Here is a 19586-nt window from a genome sequence, read left to right on the forward strand (position 1 = left end):
AAAGATCTTCTTTCCACGAAAAGATCAAGAGTAAGTAAATCGAGAACAGGACTTGACTATTATGGTATAAAGTTTTATAATAAATTACCTGTTGCTGTTCAAAAACTAGATTTAACAACCTTTAAAGATACTGTAAAGTCATTTTTAATATCTAAAGCTTACTATGACACTAGTGAATTTTTATTAGATCCTACTGTTGTTTTCATGTAGTGTTCTCAATTATGTAAACTTGACATGTACAAAGCTGTATAGCATTATATGTACCAATAAAAATTATTATTATTATTATTAAACCCCAATATGTTTTTTTCTGTGTGCATAAAAAGAGAAACGACTTTTAGTTGTGTAAGAACAGTGTTCGCATTTGTACCATTTAGCTTCAGTTTCATCCAAATGGCGGGAATTTAAATGGCACTTTAGAGCAGAATTGGATTTCGTCTTATATGGACAATAATGACACGGATGCCACTTAACGTTTTTTTCATCCAAATGTCTAAAAATCATGTGACTTTTTAAACCCGACATTTTTTTACTTTTATACGGGCATTTTTCACATTTGTACCATTTAGCTTCAGTTTCATCCAAATGGCGGGAATTTATATGGCACTTTAAACCAGTGTTAGATTTCGCCTTGTATGGACAATAATGACACGGATGCCACTTAACGTTTTCTTCATCCAAATGTCTAAAATTCATGTGACTTTTTAAACCCGACATTTTTTTACTTTTATACGGGCATTTTTCACATTTGTACCATTTAGCTTCAGTTTCATCCAAATGACGGTGATTTATATGACTCTTTAAAGCGGCACTGAACTTCGCCTTATATGGGCAAAAATCACAGAGATACCACTTAACGTTTTCTTCGTCCAAATGTTTATAAACCATATGATTTTTTAAATCCGACGCACATTTAGTTTTAAATGAGCATTGTTCACATTCGTGCCAATTAATTTTTTCTTCGTCTAGATGTTTTCTAATTGCGTGTTTTTGATTTAAAATACCTTTGAATTTAGCTTTGTAGGAACATTGGGCACCGTAATGCCAAATTGTTTCGAGAGTTCGCTTGAAATCGAAACTGTATGTGTCATTCTGTAACACACGATATTCTTTCTTTTCCATGCATACTGGAGTATGCTGAATCCACCTTAATAAGAAATTTGTTTCAAAGTCGCATTTTTGGCAGACGTAAGTTTGTATGCGGAAGTCATCACTTAATAAATCGTCTCTAGATTCTCTCTTCAGCCCATGATATTTATCAATGTGTTCTTTGAACAAAACTGTTAGTTCCGTCTTAAAATCGCAATCTTTACAACAATAAGCTTCAATTTTGGCGTTGTCGCAAGTAAATTTCTCCAGAGGGAAACGATGTCGTTTCACGTGGTTGATCATAAGGACAAGAGCAGGTGTAAAGTAGGGACATAATTTACATTTGTGAACGTTTTTCCATGAAGACTTCCCACGTGTTGCGGACGTTTCAGAGTATTCCAGAGCTGACATTTTGGCAACCTAAAAGCATTTTATCACACTATGGAAGAAAACTGGCCCTCTTCTTACCCAAATCTCGTTCGATAACAGTCAAAAAAGTATTAACAATTAAAAATTAAAAACAACATTAACGCACCTAACCCCACAAACTAAAACCGCCAATATCTGTCATTGTCAATTAAAACCCTCTGGTACATAACCTTAAAATTCGATTAACCACAAAACAGTGGACATGGAGGGGCAAATATGGAACAACAAACAGGTAGGTTTATTGCCACAAGTGCATACCGAAAAGGCTAATATAAACACACACACACCATATCATAATAATATTATGAGTTAGTAGTAAATGTACCGTCTTCCAAGTCCGATACATTGCAAATAAAGTGATTAAGTTGTATCAAACTACTTAGTTTAATTCAGCGGCCTGTTTTGTGAAATTTCAGTTTATGTTTTCATAAAATCAAGTTTTGTGGTTCCCACAAAAACTCAAACGTAACACGTCTTTGGAGACTCTTAAAATCTAACTTTGACCGTTCAAGGAATGCGAGTAACTCCTGACTTCATCAACACGCGCCTGTGCACTCTGAACACAACAAAACCGCGCAAATTCAAATGAATAATTTGGCCAATGCTCGCGAACAGTTAGCAAGGTTAGGACCTACGTTGTGTTATGTTGTGAAATATCCTGTTTAATTGGGGTTGCTGCGGCAGCATGTGCAAGCGTTGTTAGAAGGAAGCGAGTCCGAAGTCAAGCTGAGTTGCATTTCCTTTTCCGCGATTGCTAAGTATCGACTCAATCAAAATTAAGGAGGTCATGTCATTACTCCGCAACTATGGCCGGTCACATGACTATAGTTGTCAATATATAACTTTTGGCTCGCACCTGAAGAAGTTAGTTGTTTTAGTTGTATTTGTATTTGTAGTTGAAGAAGTAGTTGTAGTTGTAGCAGACAAGGGATAATTGTAGCCAACACCCGTACCAGCGACATTTTCTTCTAATAAATTTGGTATACTGCCCAATCTGTTTGAATTGCCAACCCCTACGCGCAACAGTGGTGTCAGGTGTGTTTCAAGTGTTTACTTTTGGCTGTTTCGGCGAATTCAAAAGTAACATCAGGTGTAGTTGAGTGCCCACTTTTGGCTACTTTGGCGATTTCAAAGGTGGTTAGCATTTCTTCTGAAGGTTGAGCAAGCAGCAACAGCAGTAATTGGGTAGTCCAGCGTACCAAGTGGTCCAGGAGCAGCGTGGTTCAACAACAGCAGCCCAGCGTCATCAGGATCTAACAGCAACACGGTGTGGCAGCAGCAAGCCAGCATCACCAGGGTCCAAGGGCAGCAGGGGGTGTGTTGTGCTGTGTACGTGGTGCAAATCGCTGTGAGTGCGCGTTACCATCTTCGTCGTTCAGTGCTTCATCAGCGCCAAGGTACAATTATTCCCGTAAGTTTTCCATTTTCTATCACATTTTTTTCGCATATTGTTATTTTTGTGGGTTAAATTCTTAAATAAACATGGCTTTCCAAATTGATATCGCGCTAAAAATGATTCCCGAGTTTAATGGAAATAAAGAAAATCTTCATAAATTTATTGCTTGTTCCGACATAGTTGGAGATTCTGCTACTACAAGGGAACAAAAAGAAATCTTTCTGAACGTAATAAAATCAAAATTATGTGGATCAGCCTATAACCTCATTAAATATAAGATTTTTGACAGTTGGGAACAATTAAAAATAATTTTGCAACAGCAATACTTGGAAAAAAGGACCATTGCACAGATTCAGGCAGAATTAATAAATTCAAAGCAGTACTATAATGAAGATGTTTTAACATTTGCAAATCGCATAGAAAGACTTACTTTAGATCTGACTGATGCTTGTGTAGCGTCGGAAGGTCAAACTGCTTATAATACAATCAGTAATTTAAATAAAAAATCTGCTCTTAAAGCTTTTGTTGAAGGCCTGAAAGATCCCGTAAGATTAATTATCAAAGCAAGTAGATTCACCAAACTCTCGGATGCTATTAGTGCAGCATGTGAAGAAGAACGCGTAATCCAAGCAAAACAATATAATAATAATTTTCACGATAAATCCAGTAAAGGAAATATTCGGTATTACATTTGTAATAAGCCTAACCATAAAGCCAGTCAATGTTATTCTAGGAAAAGTTCTCTAAATTCTGCTAAATCACCGGACGATCGAATTAAACAAGAATTTAATGTCAGAAATGTCAGTGCAACGACTTGCAACTATTGCAAAAATGTAGATCACACAATTAACGATTGCAGGAAGCGGCAGTATAATAATTCTCGCAGGAAAAATAAGGAAGCGACAGCAAATTTCAATGTCGGTCAAGGTAGCTCTTCTTTAGTTACAAACGTTCATAAGCAGTCGGGAAACGAGCACGGACTGAATGCATCAAAGGGCAGTGCATTTCAGGTCCGCGAGATCAGGAATGCCCATTAGGAAAAACAAATTCTCATATTGCTACAGTGTCCGCTGTTTCAAATGATCCGTTGCAATCTCCTATGTTTTTCAACTCGAAAAAGAGTCAAGTTCCAGTCCCTGAATCAAATACTAATTCGTCTCAATCTACTAAGTCCAATATCTCTAGTGACTCAAAAATTTTTACGATAGTGAGCCAGTCTACTAACTCTTGTGTAACATTACCTCTATCCATTTCAAGTGCTGGTTCAGCAAAACTTTTAATTGATACAGGTTCGGATATCAGTCTTCTAAAAATAGATCATGCTGACGATGATGCCTTAGTTTATACTGATAATAAAATTGCGTTAAAAGGAATAACTCCAAAGGTGATTTCTTCTATTGGCGTTTCGATAGGTAAAATTCAAATTCAGAACACATTAATTCAGCATCCATTTCATTTGGTACCTGAAGATTTTCCCATTTCAGTTCACGGAATTCTAGGTAGAGATTTTTTCCTTCAATATGGTGCTATTGTAGACTATAAACAAAATAACCTCTTTTTTGAAGTAGGTCCAGCTAAAATACAACTCTCTTTATCTTGTCCCAATGCAGTTGCTATTCCCGCGCGTTCGGAGTGCATTGTTAATTTTCCTGTTACTTTTAATGATTCAATGCTATGTCTGCAGAAAGAGATCAAACCAGGTCTTTTGGTAGGAAATACCATAGTTCAACCTTAAAATGGAATTTGCAAAATAAGCGTTATAAATTCATCCGAAAATTCTATGACTTTAGCGTCGAATGACGTCTCTTTTGAGAAATTGGAAAATTATCACGTCATCAGTTTTGTTAACACTAACAGTGCAAATAGGTTAAAACTACTTCACAATGAATTGGACACCGAGCACATGAATCAGGAAGAAAAACATTCTATTCTGCAAATTTGTCGTGAATTTAACGATTTATTTTTTCTTGAAGGTGATCAGTTAACTCATACCGATGCCGCTGAACATCATATTTCACTTCAGTCTAAAAAACCTGTATTTGTTAAACCTTACAGACTTCCTGAAACACAGAAAGCAGAAGTAGAAAAACAAATTACGAAAATGTTAAATGACGACATAATAGAACACAGTAAATCTCCATATAACTCTCCAATTTTGTTAGTCCCTAAAAAACCTGATCAGAATGGTAATAAACGATGGCGATTAGTAGTTGATTTTCGAAAATTAAATGACGTCACCGAGTTTGATGCTTATCCGTTACCAAACATTACAGAAATCTTAGATCAGCTAGGCAATGCCAAATATTTTTCAGTTATAGATTTGGCCCAAGGATTTTATCAAATTCCAATTTCAGAGGAAAGTAGACCTCTGACAGCATTCTCTTTGCAAGATCGTTATCAATTTAAAAGGCTACCGATGGGGCTTAAGGGTTCCCCCTACAACGTTCCAAAGGCTAATGAATAATGTTCTAGTAGGGCTCCAAGGGCTCAAATGTTTCGTTTACCTCGACGATATTGTTATTCATGGGAATTCTCTCAAAGATCACAATTAAAAATTAACAGATGTTTTTACTAGGTTAAGAGCCAACAATCTAAAGCTGCAACCCAGCAAGTGTCAGTTTCTGCGAAAAGAAATTACTTATTTAGGTCACGTCATTTCCGAAAATGGAATTGGACCAGATCCATCAAAAATAGAAGTTATTAACGGTTATCCAGTGCCTCAAAATGTTAAACAATTAAAATCCTTTTTAGGATTGGCTTCATATTACAGACGATTTATAGAAAACTTTTCTCTAATTGCAAAACCTTTGAATAATCTATTAAAACAAAACGCTAAATTTGAATGGTCATCACTTTGCGACGAAGCTTTTGAAATTTTGAAGTCAAAATTATCATCTCCACCAGTACTTCAGTATCCGGATTTCAACAAAGAATTTGTCTTAACCACTGATGCTAGTCAACACGCGATCGGATCTATTCTTTCTCAGGAGCATTCGGGCAAAGATCTGCCAGTTTCTTATGCAAGCAGAACACTAAACAGAGCAGAGCAATGCTATTCTACCATAGAAAGAGAATTACTGAGTATCGTTTGGTCTGTAAAGCATTTTAGGCCGTATCTGTATGGTCGAAAATTTAAAATCATTACCGATCACAAACCTCTAGTGTACTTGTTTTCTGTCAAAAATCCGTCGTCAAGATTAATGCGATTTAGACTCGATTTGGAAGAATATGATTATGTAGTGTCTTATAAACCCGGTAAACAAAATTCTAACGCTGATTGTCTTTCTAGAATATATAATATTAACCAGCGTGCGTCCAACAGTGAAAATACACCATTCCAAAAGTACCTCAAAACAATTGAAACAAATGTTATTAACAATCCCAAGGTCACGGATGTTCAAGTCAATGCAGATAAAATCAGTGATTCCCATATTATTTATTTAACAGGCAAAGATCTTTTAGAAGATGATGTAAATTATCATGACAAACAAACCCTATTGGCAAAGAATCCTCATCTCTACGACACTCTTCATCAAAAAGTTGGTAATTCTTATCACTTTTATTTAGTTGTCAAGTCAACTAAATTTCATAAACCGGAATATGAAGATTTATTTTATGCTTTTGAAAATTTGTTATCATTTTGTTTAGAAAATGATATTCATAATTTGTCAATTTCCAGTACTCATCTTAAAGGACAGCATGTTAAAATTGATGTTCTCAGGATAATGCTAAAATACATATTTTTTGATACTAATATACAAATTAACATCTGTCACGAGGGTCCTCAAAAACAAAATTTTACTCAAGAAGAAATAGCTCAGATATTAAAAGATTTTCATGTTACGCCGTTAGGAGGTCATCAAGGAGTAAATCGTACATATCATCGCATAAAGCAGCATTTTCGATGGCACAAAATGTATCGCGATATAAAAAATATTCATTTTGTCATGTGAGCAATGTCAAAAAAATAAATGTTGCAAGAAAACAAAGCTACCAATGAATATCACTACTACAGCTTCTAAGCCTTTCGAAAAAGTATTCTTAGATGTCGTAGGTCCCCTCAATGAAACCGATAACAGAAATAAATTCTTGTTAACTTTCCAAGACGATTTAACCAAGTTTGCGATTGCTATACCAATGCCAGATCAAAAAGCAACTACAGTAGCGTATAATTTTACAACTAAAGTAATATGTCAATATGGTGTTCCTGAAAGCTTAGTTACTGATCAAGGTACAAATTTTCTTAGTGACTTATTCAAGCAAACATGTAAATTGCTAAAAATTAAACAAATTAAATGTACCAGTTTTCACCCGCAAAGCAATGGTGCTCTTGAACGTTCACATTGGACTTTAGTTGAATATTTGAGAATTTTCATTAACAAAGACATGAATAATTGGGATGAATTTATACCTTTTGCTACTTTTACGTACAATACAACTCCACATACGTCGACTAATTTCACACCTTTCGAACTCTCTATGGGCGCAAAGTTCTCTTACCGTCATCATTAACCAAAAATCCAGAATTACTTTACAATTACGATGATTATTATAATGAACTCAAGGCGAGGTTCCAGCATTGTCATTCAGTCGTTCGCGAAACAATTTTGAAGAACAAGCAAAGTGCCAAGCAATTTTCGATATTTTAGGACTCCAACAAAGAATAAGAGTTAAGCGTGGATTGATAAATGCAGTAGGATTCGTTTCTAAAACACTTTTCGGTACATTAGATGAAGATGACGCTATTTACTATGATTCTCAAATCCAGAACTTAAAGCAAAATCAGCAACATCTAATGACGTTACTAAAGCAGCAAACGTCAGTTTTAGAAAGTACAATTCGTCTTGTGAATTCTAGTCATCAAAATGTTGCAAACGTCTTCAAAAATTTAGATTCAAAATTAAATAAAGTTATTAATGAAATTAATAATATTGGTCAAAATTCAAGTTATTTTGAGTCCAAAACCAAATGGTCTCTTGAAATAGACGAAATCATTTCACTCCTAAATTTATTAATATCGTCATTTAAAGCTCAACAAGACAACCTTTTAAATATTATTTTGCAAGCGCAACACGGTCTTCTCCATCCAACTGTTTTTCCACCCAGAAAATTTTTGCAAGAATTATCAAATTTACAAGGTCATTTAGGCGATTTGAAATACCCTTTCGAACTTAATCTCAACAACATCCACTTATTTTATCAAATTAGCAAAATTCATATTTACTCTTATAACAACAAAATAACCTTTGTAATATTTCTTCCACTTGTTGAACCTAAATCCTATAACCTTTTTAAGGTATTTTCTCTTCCGATGTTCTTAACAAATTCAACTTTTGTTTTCATTAAACCCGAGAACACATATTTAGCCATTGATGAGTTAAAACAACATTATTTTCTATTGGGAAAAACTGAGTTAGCCAAATGTTTTTATTACATGGATCATTATGTATGTCAGCAAAACGGTCCAATTTACTTAACCCACCTAAATAATAATTGTGAATCGAACTTATTTTGTGATAGTAATGTAATACCTAAATCTTGTAATAAGAGGGTAATGAGATTGGAACATTCTCTGTTTATACAATTAAATGTTGTAAATTCTTGGATATATGTCTCACCCTTTAAGGAAAGCATAGAAATTAATTGTAAACTAGATAAGTATAGGATAAATTTGGACATTATCAGGTCAGGAATAATATCTTTGGATTCTTCTTGTGTCTTGTATGCAAAATCTTTAGTGATCAGGGCTTTTAATAGGAATTTTATTAGTAAGAATATTTTTGAAAATTATGTTAATCCATTGAATATTGTAGAACATATAAATTTAACTGTAACGCATCATTCATTTAGTCGGCTGTCTAGCACCCCTACTTCTTTAGTTATTAATAATGGTGACAGTGTAACGTTAGGTAGGCTTAGTGAAGATCTTGATGTTGTAAGACGAGATGAACATTTACTGTCTGTTCAGTCCACTAGTAACATTCATTTTATTTCTACATATGTAACTGTTTCCTTGATTGTAACAGTTTTAGTAATTTTAATTTTTCTAAAGTGTAGGCGATTCTGTTTTAAGCAAAACTCCTCCCCGCAAGGTTCAGAACCTGGTGATAGTACTCAAGCTCAAGCAATTGAAAATTGTCCCCTGGCGAATCCAAGGTTCAATTTTCAATCTTAAGGGTGGAGGGGTGTTGTGAAATATCCTGTTTAATTGGGGTTGCTGCGGCAGCATGTGCAAGCGTTGTTAGAAGGAAGCGAGTCCGAAGTCAAGCTGAGTTGCATTTCCTTTTCCGCGATTGCTAAGTATCGACTCAATCAAAATTAAGGAGGTCATGTCATTACTCCGCAGCTATGGCCGGTCACATGACTATAGTTGTCAATATATAACTTTTGGCTCGCACCTGAAGAAGTTAGTTGTTTTAGTTGTATTTGTATTTGTAGTTGAAGAAGTAGTTGTAGTTGTAGCAGACAAGGGATAATTGTAACCAACACCCGTACCAGCGACATTTTCTTCTAATAAATTTGGTATACTGCCCAATCTGTTTGAATTGCCAACCCCTACGCGCAACAGTTACGTTAATTGACGTTCAGATCTATACCGACGTGAGCAAATCAAAGGGTGGGGGAAGAACACAGGTATAAAAACATATACATTTTTAACGAGAGGGCGCGTTTAATGTTTAACAATCACACAATGAACGATTTATATATAAGTTGTTACATAACGAATATGTGAATCAGTTATTATTATATCGCTAGTCATTTTATCCGTCCGCTTGGTTCAATCCATTTCTAAAAACGATTTACAAACCTAGAATTTTAAAATCTCCAATGAGAATCACAAAATCTCAATAAGAACTTAAGAAAAATCATCCTGACGTTGGATATTGTTACTAGAATACATTAAATCGAAACAAGTAATTTTCTGCCGAGTGTTTCTAAATTAACCTTTGCATCATTGACACGAAATTGTGTTAGAACCATATACATAGTTACTACTCCTATATTATTAAGTAGCCTCAAGAAATTCGGAAATCAAAACGACAAAGCAATATAGTGGACATCGCTTTAGTGATAATATTGAACTGCGCATGTACTCGTACTCTTTAAGTTGCATTAATACACTGACTGACTTAAATTATGTCTTATGGATCCTCATAACACTCGTCTGCAACCGCTATCTACTTTTACCTCTGCCACGTGGCGCAGCACATTTACTTTGCACCCAGTATTCGCCCAGTACCCTAATAAGGGCTAACCAATGGGTGTCACTGCATCGAAAAGTTTGTTTCGAAGAAAACATGGACGGTGTGTTTTATACGGCCTTAAACGTCAAGGCAGAAATTACGCCAGAGATTCCAAGTGAAAAACGGGGTTTCATGAAATGAATGTTGAATACAAAGAAAATTTCTTTCCAACAAATAAAATCAGATATCAAGCAAGGTGTTTCAACTAAAATAAAATTAAGCAAAACGAGTAGTCCAATTTAAAATGATGATTGTTATATAACATCCACAATCTTGCAACATATGGCGAAAATATAACAAAAGTATAACAAAGTTGAATCACTGTTATGTCGACGTTATAGTTGCTTGAAGCGGAAATTGGAATAGAGACGTTATGTTGATGTTATGTTTTGTGACATTTTTTTAGCATTATTGACTAAATCATTTACTATTGAAAACAAATTTCTAATTTCCTCAGCCACTCTATATACATCATGAGCTACGCATGTTTTCCGTAATATGGAATAAGCGAGGAAAAAAGTTCGTTAAACCTTCATGAATCAACCTTGCAATCGTGATATTATTTGTCTTTTCCAAAGCTTTTGTGCTAATCAAATGTTAAGTACCACATTTTTTATTGGTCAAAGTTGTAATTAACAAATCTGCGGCATAACGTCCATATGAATCGGTTGTTTCATAGACATAAAAATAAATTATCGCCTATAATTTGAAGAATAATCTGCTTTCTTTTTGAAACACTTTGTCTAAGTTGTTTTCTCTTAATGTACTTTCATCGGGAACTGACTTCATGGTATTTTTTTAAGAAATAATCTAAAATAAACAATATTCTTGATAAGCTGTCGTCTTCTGGATGTTGGAGAAAGATTCTGCGAGCAGACTTTGTGACTTTACATTAGTAGAATTCTTCAGCTTAGCGTGTTTAATTGAAAGCGATAACATATCAACAAATTAAACCAATTGTTTGAAATTGGAACTAAGAAAAATAAATGTGACAAATTCAAAAATATAACAATGATAAAAATTTGGATACCTTACTTACCTTTTTTCAACACACTCTGCAAAATACATATAGTTACGTTGATCGGTGAATAAAATCGGCGTGGGTAAAACTCAGCAATTTATTTCTTAATAACTCGAATTGCACGACTAACTATTACAGCGATTGAATACAGAATAACTTCGTGGTTCACTCGACTGGACTTGCTGACTGGACTCGCTGACTGAATAATAATCGTTTCCGAAGGCGGCCTCTGTTTAAACCCATACTTCGGCGATCGAGGTCTTTCTTGAATTAGGTATTCGCGACTTCCGCTACCAGCCTTTTCAAACGTCGCTGAGCCGCGCACCAACGATGCGTCACCCGTCATTGTTGCCCATCCTAGAAAGTTCTCGACGGTCCATAGGTGTCGTACCGGGGTGGCGTATGGGTTTATTTTGTAACAATATTGAGAATTTTTATCTAATTAACACTAGTTCAGGCTACTTTTTTATCCAGCCGTGACATTTGTAAAAACTTTTGGCATTTTGGATTTGAAGTTCACTTGCCATGCAGCACTAAAATACGGATTGACAAAATTAAGCTTGAAATGACTAAATGACAAAATGAGTAAGTGCTAGAAAGATGCTACCTAAAGAGTTACATAACGGAAAATTAAGATAATTTTAAGCAGGGTACGGCCTATTCAATATGCCAATAAATGGAATGTCTCCAGTTCGGATTAGGATGTCTTAACTACTGGTTGTTCTAAGTAAGAATTCTACCGAAATGTCCTGGTATTTTTGAATTGGAGTACGATTTGAAACTTTTACAAAAATTTGCCTAAATATGCACTTAATTGGTAAATGTGCAATAAAATTGAAAAATATGCATTGTTTTGATTCAAGGAAACTAAAAATATGCAAAAATTTATGTTTCTCGACAAAACAAAACGATCTAGCTATGTTTTATTTTAGCTAATTGCCTATTTTGAGTTTTAAAGGCCTAAATCATGGTTTTTCGCCTATTTTGTCCTAAAATCAAATTTATCTAGCCTAAAGGGTTTCTTTTTAATTTGAAATAAATTTTAGTTTTTACACATCTGCAGCTTTCTAAAATGTAAATTTTAGTTTCATGGCTAAAGTGCTATAACTGCAACAATGGTTTTCCCTGTCTATTGTGTGTATGACAAAATTCGGATTTACCTGCCGTAAAATTTATATTACTACCCTATTCAAGAAATATCCTCATTTATCCCTGTCGGTTGCCCAGTTCATTTTCATGAACCAACGTTTTTATTTTTCAGGAATCCGTTTTCCAGGAAAACCGTATTTATTGACTACAAACCAACTTGAAAGCACAGCTAGTAATACAATGGCAAGATCCGTGAACCAAGCTGTATATTATTCAAGAAACTTATTTTACTTAAAAATATTATAAATTTAATGCTAGATATTTAAGTTAAAGGGAACACTTTTATTTTAGGTATTTTGTGGCCAACAGGTGAATGAAATTAAGTACGAAAAGGTCAAGCAATGAATAATAATGCCCAAGCAGCTCTAACAATGCCCCAGGAAAAGCTGGAAAGATGCAACACCAAAAAAACGCAGTCTAAAATAATTGTAGAATGCAGTCCAAGATTTCCGAGTGATTTTACACTCAAAATAGAACTGTTAGTACTACCAAAAATTACACAATCTGTGTTAGAAGACATCGAAATCCATCTTCCGGTGAGGCCGACTTGCATCAAGAGGATCCAGTCTTCCAAAAAAGGGTGCAACTAATGTATTACTAGGCGCGGGAAAATATCAAAAGTATGATCCCAAAAATAGATGATCAGCAAACTACAAAATTGGGGAAAATCAAAGAGACGCCAGCTTCGCGACAAATCCTCAATAATGAAAAATTATGCTAAGAAAACCACGAAAAAACCATTCCAGCGAAACAGAACAATCGAAACTAAGAGAACAGAAAATTTGATGCCAAGGACCTGGATTGGCTGCAAAATGGGACGTATACAACAACCAGTTACCGCGGTTATCCGAAGAAGTGAAATTATTTAATCAAACTCGGGCAGTCAAAGTGAGAACAAGATATTCCTCGCTCACGAAAACAGTTCGCGTCATGCCGATACAAAAAACATAAGTTGCACAATAGTCATGAAAAGAAACCAAGCAAATTTTAATACACATACAAGAAGACGTGTTCAAGACATAAGACTTCAGTACACTACGAAAAAAAAGGTAAATAAAAAGTCGAACAAACTGTCATTTTTATGTCTATTATAGACAAAGATGGATAACTTCGTGTAAGTGAAAATTGAAACTATGGCTTCTTGCGTACACTCAAGAGTTCCAATAATTTTATGAAATAAGGATCACTTGATCAAATTAATTTGTTTGGATGCTCATCAAACTCAGTTATACATATAAAGAGAACCGAGCTGGATGCACCAGCAAATATCAGAAGAAAATTTGAATTCTGAATGGGAAAAATACTTTCAAATTTCTAATATTCAAATGTATCAATCGTCTTAGATACAAAGCACAAACTACAGAACAATTGAAGGAGTAATTTCCAGCCTCAAAGAAAGCAAAGTCAAGACAGAAAATTAGAAAAACCGGTCGACCAGAAACCAATTCAAATCGGGGGAAGTACATAAAAATCAAAACACAATCCACTGATCTTTAGAAGAACAACAACACTACCGGTTAGATCCAGATACTCTAGTCCGATGGCGGCAAATTTGACTCCACCAAAAATACATAAACGATAAAAACTAAATAAAGAATACACCTGGTCCAGACTCACGATATCATTGAAGAAGAAAAAAAAAACAGTCTGATCTGAAGAAACAACACAGCGAAGGATATATCTGCGTGAACGAACAAAAAACAACGAACACAACCATGACATCAGAAGAAGGGTGTCCACATGATGCCCATTTACAACGCATTAAGAGTACCTTAACAGCATACCAGTCAACCTCGCTGCGTTTCTAATGCAACTAGTCAACAAGGTCCTCCACCTTCTGTGTTCCTCGAGAGACCCAAGATATTTAGATCCTAAATTGAAACAATAATAAATTTTATGAGAATTCCTTATTTTGTAATTGTAATTAATTAAATCCCAATATGTTTCTTTCTGTGCGAATAAAAAGATGAATAATTTTTACTTTTGTACTACCTAGGTAAATTTAGAACGAAAGATGCAATTCACTCCATTTCCATTATTTCGCTATGAAAATCTGTTTCATCACCGTCATTTTCAAGTACCAAAGATTTCCCATATATTTTTCCCAATCTGCCAAAATAAGTTTTTCACAATGTTTGCAAAAATTCTAATAATGCAGGTATTTTTATTTTTTAGAGGCGTTATATATATTTAATATAACAAAACTAGAACTTTAATTTATGATTTTATTGAAAAAATCAAGTCACATAATATAGTACATTGTAGAGAATTGAACCAATGGTTAAAGAACTACTATAAATTAAACTTAATACTTCATTTCCGGCTTATCGTCAATTAAACCCATATGTTTCCTTCTGTGCTTATAAAAAGATGAATGATTTTTACTTTTGTAAGGGCAGTGTTCGCATTTGTACCATTTAGCTTCAGTTTCATCCAAATGGCGCCTATTTATATGGCACTTTAAAGTAGCATTGAATTTCGTCTTAAATGGACAATGAACACATTGATACCACTTAACGTTTTCTTCATCCAAATGTCTCAAAATCGTATGCCTTTTTAAATCCGATGCATATTTAGTTTTATATGAGCATTTTTCACATTCGTGCCAATTAATTTTTTCTTCGTTGAGATGTTTTGTAATTGTGTGTGTCTTTAGACAATGTTTATATTTCGTTCTGAAAGAACAATTATTGCATTTGTACCATTTAATTTCAGTTTCGTCCAAATGGCGGTAATTTATATGGCATTTTAAAGTAGCATTTAATTTCGTCTTAAATGGACAATGAACACATTGATACCACTTAACGTTTTCTTCATCCAAATGTCTAAAAATCTTATGCCTTTTTAAATCCGACGCATTTTTAGTTTTATATGCGCATTTCTCACATTCGTGCCAGTTAATTTTTTCTTCGTCTAGATGTTTTCTAATTGCGTGTTTCTTTAGATAATATTTCTGTGTAGTTTTGAAAGGACACTCATTGCATTTATACCATCTAACGTCTTCGTCGTTCAAGTGACGTCTTTTTACATGGCGAACTAAATCACATTTTGCTTTGGCCTTGAATGGACAATTGTTGCATTTGTGCCATTCAACATCTTGTTCATCTAAGTGAATTCGATTTATGTGTATCTTTAACGTAAATTTCCGAGAACATTTAAATGGACACTTTTCGCATGCATATCGCTTATTCATCTCGTGTTTTGTCATAATATGAGATTTTAAAGTACCTTTGAGTTTAGCTTTGTAGGAACATTGCACACAGTAGTACCAATTTGTTTCGTCAGTTCGTTTGAAATTGAAAGTGTATGTGTCATTCTGTGACGGAGAAGTCACACTTTGAGGATATTCTTTCTTTTTCGTGCACGCTGAAATATGCTGCATCCACTTTAATGAGAAATTTGTTTCAAAGTCGCATTTTTCGCAAACATAGGTTTGTATGCAGAAGTCCTCACTTAATAAATCGTCTCTAGATTCCTTCTTAACCCCATGATATTTAATAATGTGTTCTTTGAACAAAACTGTTAGTTCCGTCTTAAAATCGCAATTTTTACAAAAATAAGCTTCAATTTTGACGTTGTCGCAAGTCAATTTTTCCAGAGGGAAACGGTGTCGTCTGACGTGGTTGATCATAAGGAAAACAGCGGTTGTAAAATAGGGGCATAATTTACATCTGTGAACATTTTTCCATGAAGACTTCCCACGTGTTGCGAACGTTTCACAGTATTCCAGAGCTGACATTTTGGCAACCTAAAACCATTTTATCACACTATAGAAGAAAATTGACCGTCTTCTTACCCAAATCTCGTTCGAAGACAGTTAAAGAGTATTAAAAATTAAAAACAACATTGACGCACGTAACCCCACAAATTAAAACCGCCAATATAAATAAATAATAAAACCTTATGGTACATAACCTTAAAATTCAATTACCCACAAAACAGTGGGCATATAGCGGTAAACATGGAAAAACAAACAGGTAGGTTCATTGCCACATGTGGATGTCGAAAAGGCTAATGTAAACACACACACACCATAATACTATGAGTTAGTTACAAATGTACCATCTTCTGTGTGAAACTGGAGTTTATGATTTCATAAAGTCAAGTTTTGTGGTTTTCACAAAAACACAAACGTAACAACCTCTTTGGAGCACTTTTAAAACCGAAACCATCGCTAGAAGGTCTGTCTCTTTGACCGTTCAAGTAATGCAGAATACTCAGGAATAATAAGGTAACAGTCTTACGTCCAAAATGATATTTCGATTTTTTGAATAACAAAAGTACCTAATCCACTGAGGATAAATGATAAAGTGCGTGAATATTTTAAATCAAGGTTGGTAGACAGGGGCGTCTCATGACTTGAACAGTTGATGAGGCAAAGCACAATACGCTCCAAAATATAAATAAATCAAGATTACTTAAATATTTTCTACTTAGTCAAATAAACAAATTTGTGAACTCATTTAACGGTCCACCAAGGACCAACGTGAAGGTGTAAGGAACTCTTGTAACGAAAGGATGGGAATGACAGGACAAAATGAAAGGGAAACGTGGTCAGAAAAAACTAATATAACTTAAAAAAAAACAAAATTAAAATAAACTTTAAAGAAAACATATCGAAAAAAATCAAATACAACATAAAATAAACCTAATTTGAGTTATAACAAAAAACAAAACGAAAAACATATAAAACATAAATACTCTGGATTTATTTTAAACTTTTTTATAGATCAATTAACGATTTACTCAAATCAGGAACCGGCCGTTTTAATTCCTTAACTACATACAATTTATCATCATACGTGAAAGTAGAAAAAACAGAACTGCTATTGTCATTTAACGTTAGTAGAGAAAAATTCCGATTTACTCGTAATCTTAAATAACGATTACCGAAATCAAATTATGACAAGCACAAAGCACTAACGCGACACACGCAAACGTAAGCACTTTTAAGACAAAATTCTGTTACCGAAATTTTGAATCAATTTATAGACACACAGATTTGTGGCAAAACAATCAACGGCCTAATTTTGAATACTTCTGCAAATGCAGACTGCATTGTAATCACACGTTCTCCGCGCGCAAATATTGTTGTCCTTTTGCAAGCACGGAAATGAGGCTAGCCTCAATTTTGTCTTTTTTCAACTCATACCGCTTATGAGTGTATTGCAGGTTGCTTGCCCATTAACGATATGATTTCTATATTTGAATTGCTAACTGCAGAAAGGGGATATATCACATTTTTCAAAATGTTGAGGAAATGAATAAAACGTCTCAGATTTTTACAACTACTTGTTTCCGATCCCCGTTTTCAATTGTCGGTTCTCTATGTTCTCAGTTATCAACGAGTGTTGGTTAAATGCATGTTTTCTTTTTTGGGTCAATTTGGCTGTCAAATTTGACACTTGGACATATCCCCTTTTTGCAGTAAAATGAAAAAAAAGGTAAAAAAAACACAAAAAACAGCTTTATTTCAGTTATAATTTTACACAAACATGTTATATGTATATCTGACTAAAAAACTTAATCATTATCGCGCTCCTGTTCTACAGTTGGCCAAGTAGCAATCTCCTGCCAAAATGCGTTATAAGCGTCTGGGATAAATCGTAAAGTGTTTGTTATATCCGTCATTTTCTTCTGGCTGATGGCTAGTTTTTCGGGATACGCTTGTGTTGTAGGAAAAGCCAAATTCTTTTCTGTATTTCTCAATCTAAAAGTGTCTGTGAGTAAACCGTTTATCAGCTCTCGACAAACAACTTCGCTAGGTGAGGAAATAGTTATCTGATGAAAAGAAGCAATCGCAAATGACTTTTTCTGACTGCGTGGTACGCGCTTCCCGTAAGACTCATTACTTAGGCATGTCTTTTTGTAAAATCTTGACCACCAGCTTTTAAAATCATAAATCATATCTCTAGAAATCTCAACAATTGAAAATTTCTGAGGATTCTTTGATGCTGCAGAGATTATTTGAATGTATTCAGGTACTGTGTAGAATCTTTCAGCTCTTAGTCTTTAAGACGTTGAGACCACGGTGTTTACTGCAGAAAGTCGATATCTCCTGGACATATCCCTTTTCTGATGTAACCGTAAATTTCATCCGCTTGTAGCCCCGAGCTAAATCATTAAACATGGCCCGTTTTTGCAGTAAAGATGTGTTTAGACCTCTAGAACACGATTATGTAGGAATGTTATTGTGGTAAAAAATGGGACATGTCCCCTTTCTGCAGTTAGCAATTCATTTGCTGTAGAGGCAAGCTTCGAGTTTGCCTCATTCGCGTCACAAAATACATGTTGTGTCGAGTGTTTCAGCGCGCTGTTTAATTAAGGGAGCAACGATTACCTACTGAGATAAAAATAAGAATATTATTTTCAATATTTATTTTTAAAATTTTAGAAAAAAGACACAAATTATTGGCCGAAATGTGTCGTTAAAAAATAGTAAAAATCCTAATAAGGCGTAAAATTCAATGGTGAGGCACTGCCTCACCTGCCTCATAGGACAAGCCGCCCCTGTTGGTAGAACTGAAATAAACCATTTGAATAAACTTGTCTCCACCGAGTAACTTATGACGTCATCAATACGCGAAGTTTAAATGCGTACATACAATAGAATTTATCTTTACCTTTCCAATAGTTCGATAAAATGGCGGACGATTTGGCAGTTACATTATTTAAGTTCAATATTTATAAGTTGTTACTTAACCAGGTATGAAAATCATTGAGCCCAAAGATAGGTATCAATCTTAACATTAAAATAAAATAACTTTAAACAGGTTAAATGATTTATTAGTAGGTACTGCTACACGTATTTCGGTACACAGTACCCTCTTCGGGCAGAAGAGAAACTCTTGTACCGAAACACGTGTGGCAGTGCCTATTAATAAATCATTTAAACTCTAAAGTTTTTTACTTTAATAAATATTAAGATGAATATGGAGTTTAAACAACATCAATACAAATTAAAAAAATAAGGATAGGTATTTTAAATAAATCGTCGACTACCAATAATATGCAACGAATGAAAGAGGTGAATAGCTCCAACTGGTTACCCCCAAAGTGGGAAGAATATATAGTTTGAACTATTCTGGAACCTCAAATTTATAAACATAACAATGGGGTTAGCAACCTTAGCCGAAGTGACTGCCTACCTCCCTTTTTATACCTTACGTCATACCACACCTCAACGAGCGAAATCTGCCAAATAGCAACATCCCTATGCTCTCGTAATGCCGGTCACGTCTGTCCGGGTACCCTACTT

At 34.6% G+C, this 19586-nt stretch overlaps 1 protein-coding gene across 1 annotated transcript; it reads right to left on the reverse strand.

The window, feature by feature from the left end:
- Positions 1-14633: 14633 nt before the first annotated feature.
- On the reverse strand, positions 14634-16067 carry LOC135142165 (zinc finger protein 711-like). Its single transcript, XM_064073835.1, has one exon. It carries the CDS (start codon positions 16065-16067, stop codon positions 14634-14636), a length of 1434 nt encoding a protein of 477 aa, XP_063929905.1.
- Positions 16068-19586: the final 3519 nt, after the last annotated feature.

This window comes from Zophobas morio, unplaced genomic scaffold (assembly GCF_036711695.1).
Source record: "Zophobas morio isolate AGI-343-1 ecotype UQ-CSIRO unplaced genomic scaffold, CSIRO_AGI_Zmor_V1 ptg000046l, whole genome shotgun sequence".
NCBI lineage: Eukaryota > Metazoa > Arthropoda > Insecta > Coleoptera > Tenebrionidae > Zophobas > Zophobas morio.